Source organism: Nelusetta ayraudi, unplaced genomic scaffold (genome assembly GCF_046127955.1).
Source record: "Nelusetta ayraudi isolate G7.1 ecotype Tasmania unplaced genomic scaffold, CSIRO-AGI_Nayr_v1 ptg000073l, whole genome shotgun sequence".
In the NCBI taxonomy this organism is placed as follows: Eukaryota; Metazoa; Chordata; class Actinopteri; order Tetraodontiformes; family Monacanthidae; genus Nelusetta; species Nelusetta ayraudi.
Window position 1 is genome coordinate 1,347,358 of NW_027466123.1, and position 13,325 is coordinate 1,360,682.

The 13,325-nt window shown below is 47.2% G+C and overlaps 1 protein-coding gene across 6 annotated transcripts in view; it reads left to right on the forward strand.

Annotated features, from left to right (window-relative positions):
- Nucleotides 1-13,108, forward strand: part of odad2 (outer dynein arm docking complex subunit 2) — a 39,053-nt gene extending 25,945 nt beyond the window's left edge. For all 6 annotated transcript variants that reach the window (XM_076043071.1, XM_076043065.1, XM_076043067.1 and 3 more), the window contains 4 exons: nucleotides 1,747-1,861; nucleotides 4,669-4,857; nucleotides 5,286-5,507; nucleotides 12,440-13,108. In XM_076043071.1, coding sequence (XP_075899186.1) covers nucleotides 1,747-1,861; nucleotides 4,669-4,857; nucleotides 5,286-5,507; nucleotides 12,440-12,556 — 643 coding nt within the window. In that variant the 3' untranslated portion in view covers nucleotides 12,557-13,108. The remainder of the gene's footprint in view (nucleotides 1-1,746; nucleotides 1,862-4,668; nucleotides 4,858-5,285; nucleotides 5,508-12,439) is intronic.
- The last annotated feature ends 217 nt before the right edge of the window (nucleotides 13,109-13,325 follow it).

Sequence of the window (13,325 nt, forward strand, 5' to 3'; positions counted from 1 at the left end):
AAACCCATCATTTTTCAAATTTTCCACGAACTGCCGCCGCTCGCGTGTTTGTTTTGACTCGGAACCAGCAGACAGTGGCGCAGTTAACGACACAGAACTTCCTCCGGTGAATCCCCGTGTAGCTACAAGAGTGAAATACGCATTGTTCAAAGTCTCCGGGGTCTGCGGTCGCCCTCTTTTAATCCATCAGTGTCAGAAGCAACTTTGTCGCTAATCTATTTCGTCCCTGCCTCATGTGAGGACGGAGCCGTGTTGGCGGATCAAATGATGCTTCGTCTTTTTTTTTTTTTTTTTTTTTTCGTTTCTGTCCGCGAGTCCTCGCAGACTGGAATCCGATGTTATGATCCCCCTAGACTGATTTATGCACAGAGGAAAGACAGATGGCGCTGGAGACGTCCCCGATGAGTCTTTCCTCATTGTCAGTCACGGAGATGCTGTGCTTGGGGAGTGTTTAAGTAATTATGACAAAATTCAATGCCAGCCTTGTTGATGGAAGCACACATGGGGAACGGGTTACTTTAAAAAAAATAAAAAAATAAAAAAATTATTCATACCAGACAATGGGTGCTTCAGGAGCACTTCAGGCCCTGATTTGACTACGTCTGTGTGTGCGACGCGGTATGAATGCAGCTCACTGCAAAGTCAAAGTCGAGACCTTGTCAAACTCCCAAAACTCCCAAACAAAGCCTTGTTGGTTTTGCTTCTAAAAACAAGCCGCTGACACGAAGCATAAGTTTGTATCAGTTGCTATTTACGGCAGCGTATACAAAGCTCCCGCACATAGTCTGCAGCTGTACGAGTTCACCTCTTGACCTGGAACCTCTGAAGGTTTCCTACAGGAAAGCTATTTAAAGTGAGCAAACTTGTGAGTGGATCTCAGGGCTGGAGCCGAGCAAGAGAAATCAGTGCCTTCATCCTGATTGGCTCAGTCTGAACAAGATGATTGGTAAACTCTTAAAGGTCTATATTGGTTAAAAGCTTAAAATACTGCCCATAAATACGTCATTAAAATAGTAGACTCGCAGGACAATGACAGTGATTTGGTTTTCCTACCCTTAGAACGGTTTTCACATATATAAGAGTATCCGTAGATCAAGGGTCTTGCTCCCGGTTAGCCGCCATCTTGCACCACCACATTTCTAAGGAAGCCCGGTGTGGACAATCCAGCTGCCTGACTGTGCGCGTTTGGCATTTCGGGTGAACGCTGGTGTCCTCAAATAAACCAACGAAGTAGAAGGTGGACAAGGCATCCAGGTTTGGGTGCCACCGTAGTTCGCTGGTAAGCTTGGGAGAGGGAGGGGAATTGAAAGAGCGCTGCAATCTAAAATGTAACCAGTTGACGTTGCTGTTTCTTCTCAAAATCTCCAAATACTACACACTGAACCTTTGAAGAGCCCAGTGTGTAATATTTGGCCTGATTTATGATTTTTATATTGGTAAAAGCTTAACTTACTGCCCATAAATACATTCATGAAAGTGTAGTACAATACAGTACAATAGAAGTAATTTGGTTTAGAATGGTTCCCATATATATATATAAGAATATACATAGATCAATAAGGGTCTTGCAACCAATTTTTTAAGAAAGCCCACCTGACAGCGGCCTGAATACCAAACACGTGCCGTCAGGTGGGCTTCCGGAAACATTTCCCACACTGGACCTTTAAGCGTCCCAATCGACCCAACTGATTTATTGATGAAACCTCTGATCAAATCTGACCCAATCTCCCCTCTCCCCTCGAGCAGAATCATCGACCAGCTCGACGGCGTGCGCCTGGTGTGGTCCCTGCTGAAGAACCCCAGCGCCGACGTGCAGCGCAGCGCCGCCTGGGCTCTCTGTCCGTGCGTGGAGAACGCAAAGGTAACGGTGCAGCGGGGGAACACGCCGCGCATTCGTCTTCTGCCGCCCCCCCCTCTCCCTCTCTCCCGCCCGCCCCTGTCCTTGTGAATTCCACCAAAGGCAACCCCAGACCGTCCTCTAAATCAAAGAGGTCTGCGGGCCGCCTGTGTGGCTTCAGAAGAAAAGGCCTGACAAAACAGAAGCCGGCCCATATCGCCGCCTTCCCTCCCCTCCGACCCCTTTTCTGGAGGAGGAGGTTTTACGCGAACCGCGGGCTAATGCGAAGCAGAGCGGCGCTGGCACGTCGAGATTGGGCCCAACTGAGATGCAGGCAGAGATTAAGACGGGGGTAATATCCTGTGGCGCAGCCGCCCCAGCTGCAAGGCCTTTCCCTCAGCACCATCCCAAATCTTTTGGGCCGTGCTCGCGCAACACGCCCGCGTCACCCCTGCGTGTCCAAAAGGGTTTTTTTTTTTCTCCCGAAAAACCGGCCACACGTTATATTTCGGTGCACAACTGCTGTTTGAATATCAGCAATGACAATTTTCAGAGAAAATTCATAACCATGATTTTACGGGTGATTTTAATATTATTGGGGCTGAGCCGGACAAAAGGCTGGCTTGAACATGCTTTTGAGTCTGTCTTGCGCAAGGGCCAAAGAGCCGTTGTGTTTTTGTTTTTGTTTTTTTTGTTTTTTTTAATGTTTGCTATTATTGTTCTCCCCTGCGCCTCTTCCGACCTCATTTCGACCCCGTTAACGTACTCGGAATCGCACCAAATTTGGCATGCAGCTCAGGACTGGTGAAAAAAAAAATTGAAACTCTAATTGCCAAATAGCATGCAAAAACAGCCCAAAAACCATTGCCCAGGTTAGAATGGCCCTAGTGGCTAGTGCGAACGTCACAGAGACATGGGACCGAAACTCACATGTCCATTTGATCCAGATCTGCATTTCATATTGAGGTGCTGAAACTGTCATCTTCAACAGGAAAGGCATTTCAGCTAATTTCAACTTGGAAAAATGTGCAAATGATGGTGGCTTGAAAATGCATTCTTCTTCTTATTCTTATTATTCAACAATAATGGCAAGACCCAAATAAAGCTCTTTGCCCGTTCAGTTTAGGAACTCTTTATTTACATAAGGGGGTAGCAAGCCGCCATGTGCTTTCAGTTTGCCGTCCCGTAGTAGCTTTATGAGAGTCGGGGGGGGGAATCCGCCGACGGCTCTGCACAGCGCGTGTGCACAGTCCGTCCCGACACTCCAAGTCCTCTCGCTGTCCTTGCAATGGGGCGTAACTGCGTACTTTACATGCAGTGTCGGATGCTAGGATTTCTCGCTTGCTCAAGAAGTGCGATTGCGTCAGGATTCCTCCGCAGGAACGCGCCACTCTCGGCTGACTCTCGGATTTAAAGGTCCATTGCGTAGAGTTTTGAAGGAGGCTTCGCCCGACGACGCGTACTCACGGGCAGTATGTACTTATTAATGTACTTATGGGCAGCACGTTGAGCTTTTACCAATATCAACAAAAAAAAAATCATAAATCCAGCCAAATTTGACACACTGGACCTTTACATCTCATTTCAAAGACTCAGGACAACGCGGGCCTTTACTGCACGCGTCCTCATCATTTATGCTGTTCTCAGATGGGGGGAGGGGGATGTGTGTGTGTGTGTGTGTGTGTGTGTGTGTGTGTGTGTCGGTGGGGTTGGCCGCGGTCATGAAAGAGACTCTGGCTGGTCTACTGCAGCTGGCGGCTTTAGAGGGCTTCCTCTGTCGCGGGGACGCCCGGGCCGGCCGTCATCAGTATTCCTGAAGACGGGCTTCCTGTGTGTCGGGGGTTGGGGGCCGGGGGTGGGGGGGGGGGGTCAACTCCCTCACACACACCACCAACCCTACTTCCCTCCCATCCCCAGGCTGCCTGGGACATCACACGGCTCCCCAGCCTTCCCCTGAGCCGCAGCTCACCGTCAGAGAGCTCCATGCAGCTGCGCACTAAGAACCCCGATTCATAACCTGAAAATCCAACTGCACTGCATATTCTGAGGGACCGTCCTGTGCGGCATGATGTCACATCAGTCTGGAATGAACAGACTGCAATTAGCTTATATCCTATAAATGAGGATTTCTTCGTGATTTGCACCCCGTTCCCCTGGATTGTGCGCTTGTTTTTGTTTTTTCCAGCACTAATGTGTCTCATCGTCAGTGTTGAAGCGTTACAGATTTGGCCAACTTAACGGCAGGAGAGTCATGGGTGGATTTTCATCAGCACTAGAAAGCCAAAGATGGTGTCTATTTTATCGCTGGCTCCCTCGGCTGAAACCGTGAGGCCTATGAAAAGTACACAGTGTTAAAATGGCATACATTACATTGTTTTTGCCTTTATTATTGTGGCAAGTGGTTGGATGCAAGAGCTGAAGTTGTTGCAGATTCACAACAGCTTAATTTTCGGCGATTGTTTATGAAAATGATAAAAATAGAAATACAAAAAAATACAAAAATAAACCAAACCAATAGCCTAATAATAGTAATAGTATGATAGTAATAGACTAATAATAATAATAGTACTGATACATAATAACAATAATGCTGCATTTTATTTAAAAACCTCTTTCAGGACAGTCAAGGTCACAGACAGATTTAAAAAGTCGGTTATTATTAGTTGTTATTTCTGAAAGCCGTTTGTTTACGCAGGTAAACATAGTTCTACTGGCTGCTCAGCTGGCTGGGCAAGCTTCTAATAAAAAAAAAAAGTTTGGTTCATTGGTTTTGTTCACGTTTCTTCGTCCGGGCAATAACGTTCTTCCCCCCCCCCCCCCCCCCCCTACAGGACGCCGGGGAAATGGTGCGCTCCCTGGTGGGAGGGTTGGAGCTGATCGTGACTCTGCTCAAGTCGACAAACACCGAGGTGCTGGCGAGCATCTGCGCCGCCGTGGCCAAGATAGCCAAAGACAAGGAGAACCTGGCCGTCCTCACGGATCACGGGGTCGTGCCACTGCTGGCCAGCCTGACCAACACTGTGAGCAAGATCCTAGCTCTTCTGTTTGTTTGACTGCCGCCCGGAACAGTCTGGGTGCCATCAGTTGTGGATTCATATCTTTCTTGTAATCAGACATACCTGTGAATTTCTGATTAAAAGAAAGAAGATAGGACATATATCAAGATTTACAAGGCAAGCAATGAGCACCTTTCTTCATAGTCTTTGGTGTGGGAATCCAACCCAATTCTAATGCTAATTCTAAAACCGGGGACGCAATGAAGATGATTGATCACGCCAAAGAAATCACCGAAAGTTCGGTCCGTGATGCCGAGATGGAGAAATCATACCACAGGAGAAAGATATCAGTCCGTAATTGGCAACATCAGTTGTGTTGGGGATTAGATACTTCCTCGACAGCATTGTGGATCTCCTGGGTTTTATTTTCGCCTCCCCCCACCTCCCAACAGACCGACAACAGACTCCTCTGCCACCTGGCCGAGGCCATCGGCCGCTGCTGCATGTGGGGCAGCAACCGGACGTCCTTTGGCGACGCTGGGGCCGTGCCCCCCCTTGTGCACTACCTCAAGTCCAAAGACAGCGCCGTCCACAAGAGCACGGTGATGGCTCTGTACCAGCTGTCCAAGGAGCCCAACAACTGCATCACCATGCACAGGAGAGGAGCCGTCAAGGTCGGTTGTGGTGGAAGTGTGTTTTCCGCTGACTCCTTCGCCCCCCCGCAGTTCTGTACATGATTTACCGCGGTCATTTTTGTCGGGTTTATTTGGTTCTTTTTGAGACTAAATCTGCCCTAATTACATTGGGGGGGTGGTGGAGGTCGGGTAATGGGCTTTTGGCTGCCACCCTTGTTTCAGCAATGTGTGAAAAACGGCGCATAATAACCTTTGAAAGGCTGCGACTTATTTTCAGAACCTTTGACCGAGCGGCCTGAGACAAAGTGGGTTTTATTCTGCGGCGGAAACATGACTCCACTTTCTAGCCATCATGGGAATTCAGAAAAGCAAACAGCCCAGTGTGTTTGCCGTGCCATGTCTCCGATAGACCCTAGATACCATTACAGCAGGAGTCAAAGGGCTGTATCTGGGGGTAACTGTTGCTAGGGGATGCTCCTGCGCTGCGGGGTTAGAATGCAGAGACCGTATTGGCTCGGGCCAAAGAGTCGGGTCAGGGTCGCTCGGGGAAGACAATGTTTCAGCGGGGCCCAGCTTCTCTCTCTCTCTCTCTCTCTCTCCCGCTCTCTCCAACTGCCCAACTCCCTCCAGGCCACATTGACCAGCTTTGCTAAATGATTCCGCTTGGTTCTTCAGCGCAGAAACAGGACACTGTTTCGTGTAACGTTTGAGACTCTTGATTTACATTAAGAAATGTTCTATTTCAAAGGTCCAGTGTGTAAAATTCTGCCTGATTTATGTTTACATTGGTAAAAGCTCAATATACTGGCCATGAATACATTAATAAAAGTGTATACTGGCAGTACAATGTAAGTCACCTATATATATACATACATACATACATATATATATATTAGGGCTGTCAAACGATTAATTTTTTAAATCATAATTAATCGCAGAATCTTCATAGTTAACTGTGATTAATCGCGGTTTAAATTGCATGTGTAAAATTCTGCTATTCAGCAGAAGGCAGTTTTAAACCCCATCATTTAATGACGCATTATGGATTATATTGAACTAATCGCGATTAATGTGTCAACGTTGACAGCCCTCATAAAAATGTATACATACAGTATATATATATACTGTATATATACTGTATGTATGTTGCAAATGAAGCCCTCCTGACACTCCCCTAAATACGGAACGCGCTGTTGGGCGGACTTCCTTTAAAACATTTGGAACGCTGGACCTTTAAGTCCACCTGCGGTGACAACAGCTGTGACATAAATGACACCACAGTTCAATTCTATCCATCCTACCCATCCGTCCATTTATTTCTGTAGCCGCTTCCTCGTGGGGGGTGGTGGGGGTCATAGAAAGACAAACAAGGACAAACAAGCATTCACCCACACACGTACGGTCAGGTTAGAGTTCGCGCATGGATGCTTTTGGACCCGGAGAACCCGAGGAGAACCCACGCAGACACCGAGAGAACATGCAAATTCCAGACAGAGAGGCCCAAGGCCTTTGGGAATTGAACCCGCGACCTTGTCGCTGTGAGGCGTCAGCGCTAAGCTAACCGCCGCACCACTGTGTCTCCCCCTCCCCCAACCCCCGACTCTTTTATTTCTTCTCATATTCATTAAATGGTGTACTTTAGCTCAATCTGCTGTTACATGCATGCGGTTCAACACCAGCCATAATTGGTAGCTGGACTTGAGCACAGGCTGTTCCAACAGACCAATTTTACTAAAGTTGTTAAGCCGCACGCTCTTTGTAGTTTGAGCCACGACACAAAGCGAACAAGCCCCCTTTTTATACAAAGTCTGGGCGTCTAAATTTGAATTTCTAGAGTGAGTGAGTGTGTGCCAGTCCGAGGCACACTGCCCCGTTTAATCTTCCCAGTCTATGTGTTTGCCCTTTTTTTTTTTTTTCCAAATGTACCATTTACGGGGTTGCAACACTGCCCCATAATGACAAATTTTAAAGAGCCTAATTACCAAACGGCCACGCAACTGCACCAGTGCTGCATTTGTTCTCTGCCTGAGAAATGGAAATGAAACGGCCTCATTGTTCCGACTGGGCCTGGTTCTCTGGTGAAGGAGGCTAATGCTTACGGTACCTGTCTGACCCTGGAGGAAGCATTACAGCTAACCCTGTTCTCCGCGTTTGTGGGTTTGTGATGTATAGACCCACAACGCGCGCCTGCCGTACCTCACCTGTGAATGGAATGCAGAAAGAAAAATCAGCGATTTGTTGCACTGGTGCTGGTAAAACTTGAGTCCAACTTCTGGGCCGCCTCTCGTATTGTTGCAGCCTTTCTTTTTTTTTTAAAACATTGTTTGTGTGGCTTCTGTGGCTACTGAGATGTTCTTCAACCAATCAATTAATCAGTCAATAAACTTTTATTTATAATGTGCTAAATCCCAATCGAAAGGCACCTTAGAGCATTTTGCACAATCAAATATTTTTTTCGCATTTACACGTCACTGGACGTAACGTACGTGCGTCACCTGACCAATTCAGCTCAAGTGAAAATGGAGCGGTATGTTTGGATGGAGGACAAAAGTTTTGTTTTGTTTTTTTCTCACAAGTAATCAAAGAGAAAAATGAAACAACCATTTTTGACAGCAAACTAACGTAAACGAACGCAAACATAATTCTCGTAAATCTCGCGGGACAAGATTTTACGATTTTACCTGCAAATCGTAATCGTGCTTTGTCAAAAAATTTTGAAATATCGCTTTTATTTTGCGAGAAACTGTCATGTAAAAACGCAGCTACCGATGCGTGCGGCAAACTACGGCTCGGGTTTCTTACCTCGACACTCGTTGATGCTACTTTCTTGAGGGCAACGCCACCTGTTGGGAAGACGTCAAAATACAAATTCCACATTTATGCAACTTTTTCTTTGATGGAAGCAACAGTTTATGTAGTTTATGTTTGTTTTATGTTTTTTTTTCTTTCAACTGAATCTTGTAGTATGCACACGGAGAGTATGCAAGGTTAGTAGGTAACGTGGCCACAGGAGGTGGGGGAGCCGTGTAGCACCGCGTGTCGCAGCTTCCAGCCTGTTTCCCCTCAAACCCCCCCCCCCCCGAAAAGTTAATTTTTTTTCTTTTCTTTTTTTTAGCCTCGGCTTGAAAACGCCGTCTCTTCTCCAGCGTTGAAGTCGCTCATTTGGAAGTCGCCCGGCCTCCTTTTCCTCTTCCTCTTTGGAGACGCTGAAAAAGCAGCTTCACAGCCTCCCCGCGCTCGCTGGAAGGCAGCAGGGAATGTTGTTTACCTTGACTTCCACTAGCCAACCACCCCCGATCTCTCTCTCCCCCCCCTCCCAGCACCCGGCTAAACACTGCTGTCTGTTTGTGCTGTTTGCCTCCGCGGCGGCGCTGAGAAACATGGGGAATGCGGAGGACAGAGAGGGAGTTGATGAAGCCATAATGGCTGTCAGGCTCGGCGCGGTGTCAAACCTGCAGGGCTGCACTCCCACGGGCAGAGCACACTTAACGCCGTGACACCTCACTGTGCCATGCGCGCACATGCTAGCGGAGCGGCCTTGAACCTTCCGACAGACAGACAGACGGGGAGGGGAGAACGTGTTCTCCAAGCAACCTTCTCGGCGCTTGCTCAACCTAAATAATAACAGGCCGTAATGATAATACGGAACAAAAAAAAAGTCAAACAATCCGGTTCTTCGGTGCTGAATTCAAACGTTCACATTGCCACGGCGAAGGCCGGTGGACCCAACAAGCGGCGTATTCTGTTTCTGCCCATCCCAGCTGGGGAGAGGAAGAGTGCGTTTGGAATGAAGGCAGCGAAGAGAGTCGTACTTATCTCAGCCTCGCCGTGCACTTTGGGAGACCTTATTTGGCAGCGTCTGAATAACATGCTATGAGGTTGGACCCAAAAAAAAAAATAAAAAAAAACGCACGCCGCCTCTGGCACTTCTCAAGCATCCTCTCTTTTCACAAAAGAGTCTTGTTTCGCCCCCGGAGGGCTGCGTGTTTTCTGGTGGTTGCTGCGTGTCGTTGAGTGTTGCGTTTGTCTTTGAGAGGCGTTTCAGATCCTATTTATCGTACAAAATGGTATATTTAAAAAAAAAAAGAAATACAAATAACGTCTTTAGGTGCACTTCTCGGCTCAAGAAAGGAGAATTAGATCTTCCCTCCAGCCCGTTTTTCAACATGACACGGGCTGCAGCTTCACCTCATCCTTTATTTCACCCCCCCCCCCCCCCCCCGTGTTTATCTTTTGCGCTGGAAATCACTGCGATATTTCCAGCGGCGCTCATCTGGCAACTCCGCTAACCGCACAAACGTGTTGAGAGGTGTTACAATTCCGCGTATAACACGCAGAGGGGGCTGACGCTGGTGTCTGCTCCGTGCCGACTCGCGCTAATCAGAAGCCAAATCCGTCCCCTCTCCTCCCCTGCCTCCCCTTCTTCCTAGTGGAACAAGTGTCGACCGATGTGGTGGAAAAAAAGTACAGGGCCAACACATCGAGTTGTGTTATTACAGTGTTATTTCAGATTATCTTTTTTTTGCTGCTCTTGCCGTTTCTTTCTTCCCTGTGAGTGTTGCTTTTGCGATTTGCACTCTCTCTCGTCTCGTTAGCGTTGCCACTTCATGTCTTTTCACTGCACGTCCGGCGCGAGAACGTGACCAATAAAGAACAAAAACATTTAGAACATCACTGAGTAGGACTTAATAGGTCGACGAAGGCGTCCAAACGTGTTTTATTGATCACTACCGTTTGCGGTAGCAAGTCCGCTGCCCGACGTGGTTGTTGTTGCCGCGAGTGGTCGTCTGCACCTCACGTCTGCTCGGGTTGCAGGGCGGGGGGAGGGGTTTAGAGCTGTGACATCAGTGTTTCAAAAAAAGATTGGTTTCGGCGAATGAACACGAATCCGGGCAAGGTGGCGTTTTCAAACGTATCCACCCCGAGGAGCGTCTTCGGAAAAGTGCGGTTTCGGTCTGTGCGGTTTTAGTGAAAACGCCGGCTCCGTGTTAACGGCCCCTCACAGTTTCCAGTTAGCCTCACAGCCCGAGAACCCGGAGAGAACCCATGGAGACACGGGGAGAACGCGCAAACTCCACACAGAAAGGCCCCGGGATGGGAATCGAACCCACAACCTTCTTCCTGTGAGGCAATACCACTTAAAATGATTCCTGGTGAATTTTGAAAGTGGTTCACAATAGCTGGCAAAGCAGCAAAATGTTCAAGAAAATTGTGAAAAGATACCTTGATGTAAATAAATGTCACTGTTCCATTGACATAGGAGCAAACTTGAATTTTAAAAAGGACGCTGGTCGTTTGCTCTGTTTAGTTGTGATTTTTTTCTTTGATGTATAGTCTTGGTCTTGCCTTGGTCTGGAACCCCAAATGTCTTGGTCTGGGTCTCCGTCTCGATGCCCTCTAGTCTCCATTATGTCCTGGTCTTGGTTGGTTGGTGCGGTCTCGACTCCATCACTACCATCCCCTCGGTGGTTGCGGTTTAAATCCAAGGGGGAGAAAAATCATGTTTCTGACATGGATACTCATTATGATGTAGTTTATTCATGTCAGAAACATCATTTATAAATGACGGATTCAGTATTTGTTAATGCTTAACTAATGCTTCATAGCGAGTACTCATTATATAGTGTTACCAAAGAGCCTGACGGTATATTCCAAGCCATGTTGTAACCCTACGGCAGCGTGATCCCCGACTGCAAACAGCGGTTCCAACCCGGCCCTTATGATATATGGGGGCTTTAAAAGGGCCACAGACGTCCGAGTAAGGCAAGTCAAGCGTACTCACCAAAGCCTCATTGCGCTCCCGAGCCAGCGTGTCCTTAAAAACTGCTCGCCGGAGGGACGTTTGTGTTGTGCTGTCAATTCATTACGGACATAAACGGAACCATCCGGAGTCGCTGCCAGTGTGGCTTCGTCAAACCACACGGTTTGTGATCCTCGGCAGAACGGCCGCTGAACACATTTAGACTCTGTCTCGTTTTGATTCACCCCCGCAGCTGCCCACAAACTTTATTTTTTTCTTCTGCCTGCAGATAAAATAGCTCAACCTCCGAAAAACACAAACACACACCATTATTTGCTATTCTGGAGAGCCGCTTGTGTGTGTGGTGGGGTTTTTGTTTTGTTTTTTTCATCCCCAAAACGCAACCCCCTCTGTGAACGGCATTGTTCTACGTCAGCGTTTCCCAACTGGTGGGTCGTGACCCAAAAGTTGGTCGTGGATAGAGAAAATGTTGGGCATTTTACTTTGCAGGACACACAATTTCAATTCATTCTGTATCGTTGCACTGTGTTACCCTTCTGCGCGCTTGACGAAAAAACCCTTGCGCCACAAATGGGACCTGAGAACGACCTTGAAAGTAGCCTCGAGTGGTTGTAATGTGGCCTTGGAGGCAGTGAGAGGCCATCGAGTGGTGCTGTTGGTGGTGGTGGTGGTCCGGTTGCGAAGCTGAGGCCGTCGAAGCTTGACCTTCGTCCAGCAGCAGCAAGAAAGCCATCCAAGCCATTATGATGATGATGAAGATGATGATTGTGATGATGAGGATGGTGATGATGCTAACGGTGATGATGATGATGCTAACGGTGATGATGATGATTGTGATGAGGATGGTGATGATGATGATGATGCTAACGGTGATGATGATGATGATGATAACATTGATGAGGATGGTGATGATGATGGTTGTGATGATGAGGATGGTGATGATAAAGATGATGATGATGATGCTAACGGTGATGATGATGATGATAACATTGATGATGATGATTGTGATGATGATGATGAGTGTGATGATGATAATGGTTAGGTTATGATGAAGATGGTGATGATGATGATGATGATGATGATGATGATGATGATCATAACGATGCTGCAATATTATTCTTGTGTTTTTGTTGTTGTGGTTAGCACTAGCATTGTTAGCATTCTGGTGTTTCCAATCACCTGAAGCTCGTGTCCCCTGTGCTCCTTTCAGCCTCTCATCCACTTCATGGGTTCCGACGACGCTGCGCTTCAGGAATACTCGGCCGGCTGCGTGCGCAACATTGCTCGTCTGGCTCAGGCGAACAGGGACACGCTCCTCTACGTTTGACGCCGCTCCTATTTGAGTGTGCAGCGTATTTTATCGTACTCGTCTGTTTTTTGTGGTTGTTGGTTTTTTATTTGTGAGTTCATCATCCTCGCTGCTCGCATTTTGAAATAAACACTCCGCTTCCGTCGAGCCATTATCGAAGCATTATAGAAAAATTCATGGGTCATGTGATGTTGGAAAACCTCATTTCACTTTCGCAGTTCTTCAGCTGAGTAGCTGCTCTGTCCCACATTCTGACGCCAATACCCTCTTCATTCTTTGATTAAAAAATAAAATCTTCGACGAAAATAGAGACACTGACCCCCAAAACCTTCCTTTGTGTGGTTTGGATGTCCGGGAATCACACGTTCACAACACGTACGGCGAAAAAAAAAAAAAAAAAAAAACCTCCTCTCCAACTCTACCCAACTTACTTTGTTCAGTGCCTTCAAGTGCTGACTGGCTACCTCCCTTGAGCAAATATTCATACTGGCAAATTAGTGTCACAGTTGGACTTGTTGTAAATGTGTTCCAGCCCGTTGAACCAATAAAGACATTTCAAATAAAACTCTCCATCCGGCTTGACGACTGTGTATTTATTCATCACAATCTCAGCATTGACACCACATTACCCAATGAGGGATTCAAACACACATGTTAGGAAGCACCTCTTCTCGCTCCAAGACCAATTCGAAAAAAGAATTGCTTTCCGTTTTTTCTTTTCTTTTCTTTTCGTTTCTCTCTCTCTCTCCTTCTCTCTCTCTCTCCTGGTCATGCTTGAACCTCAGAT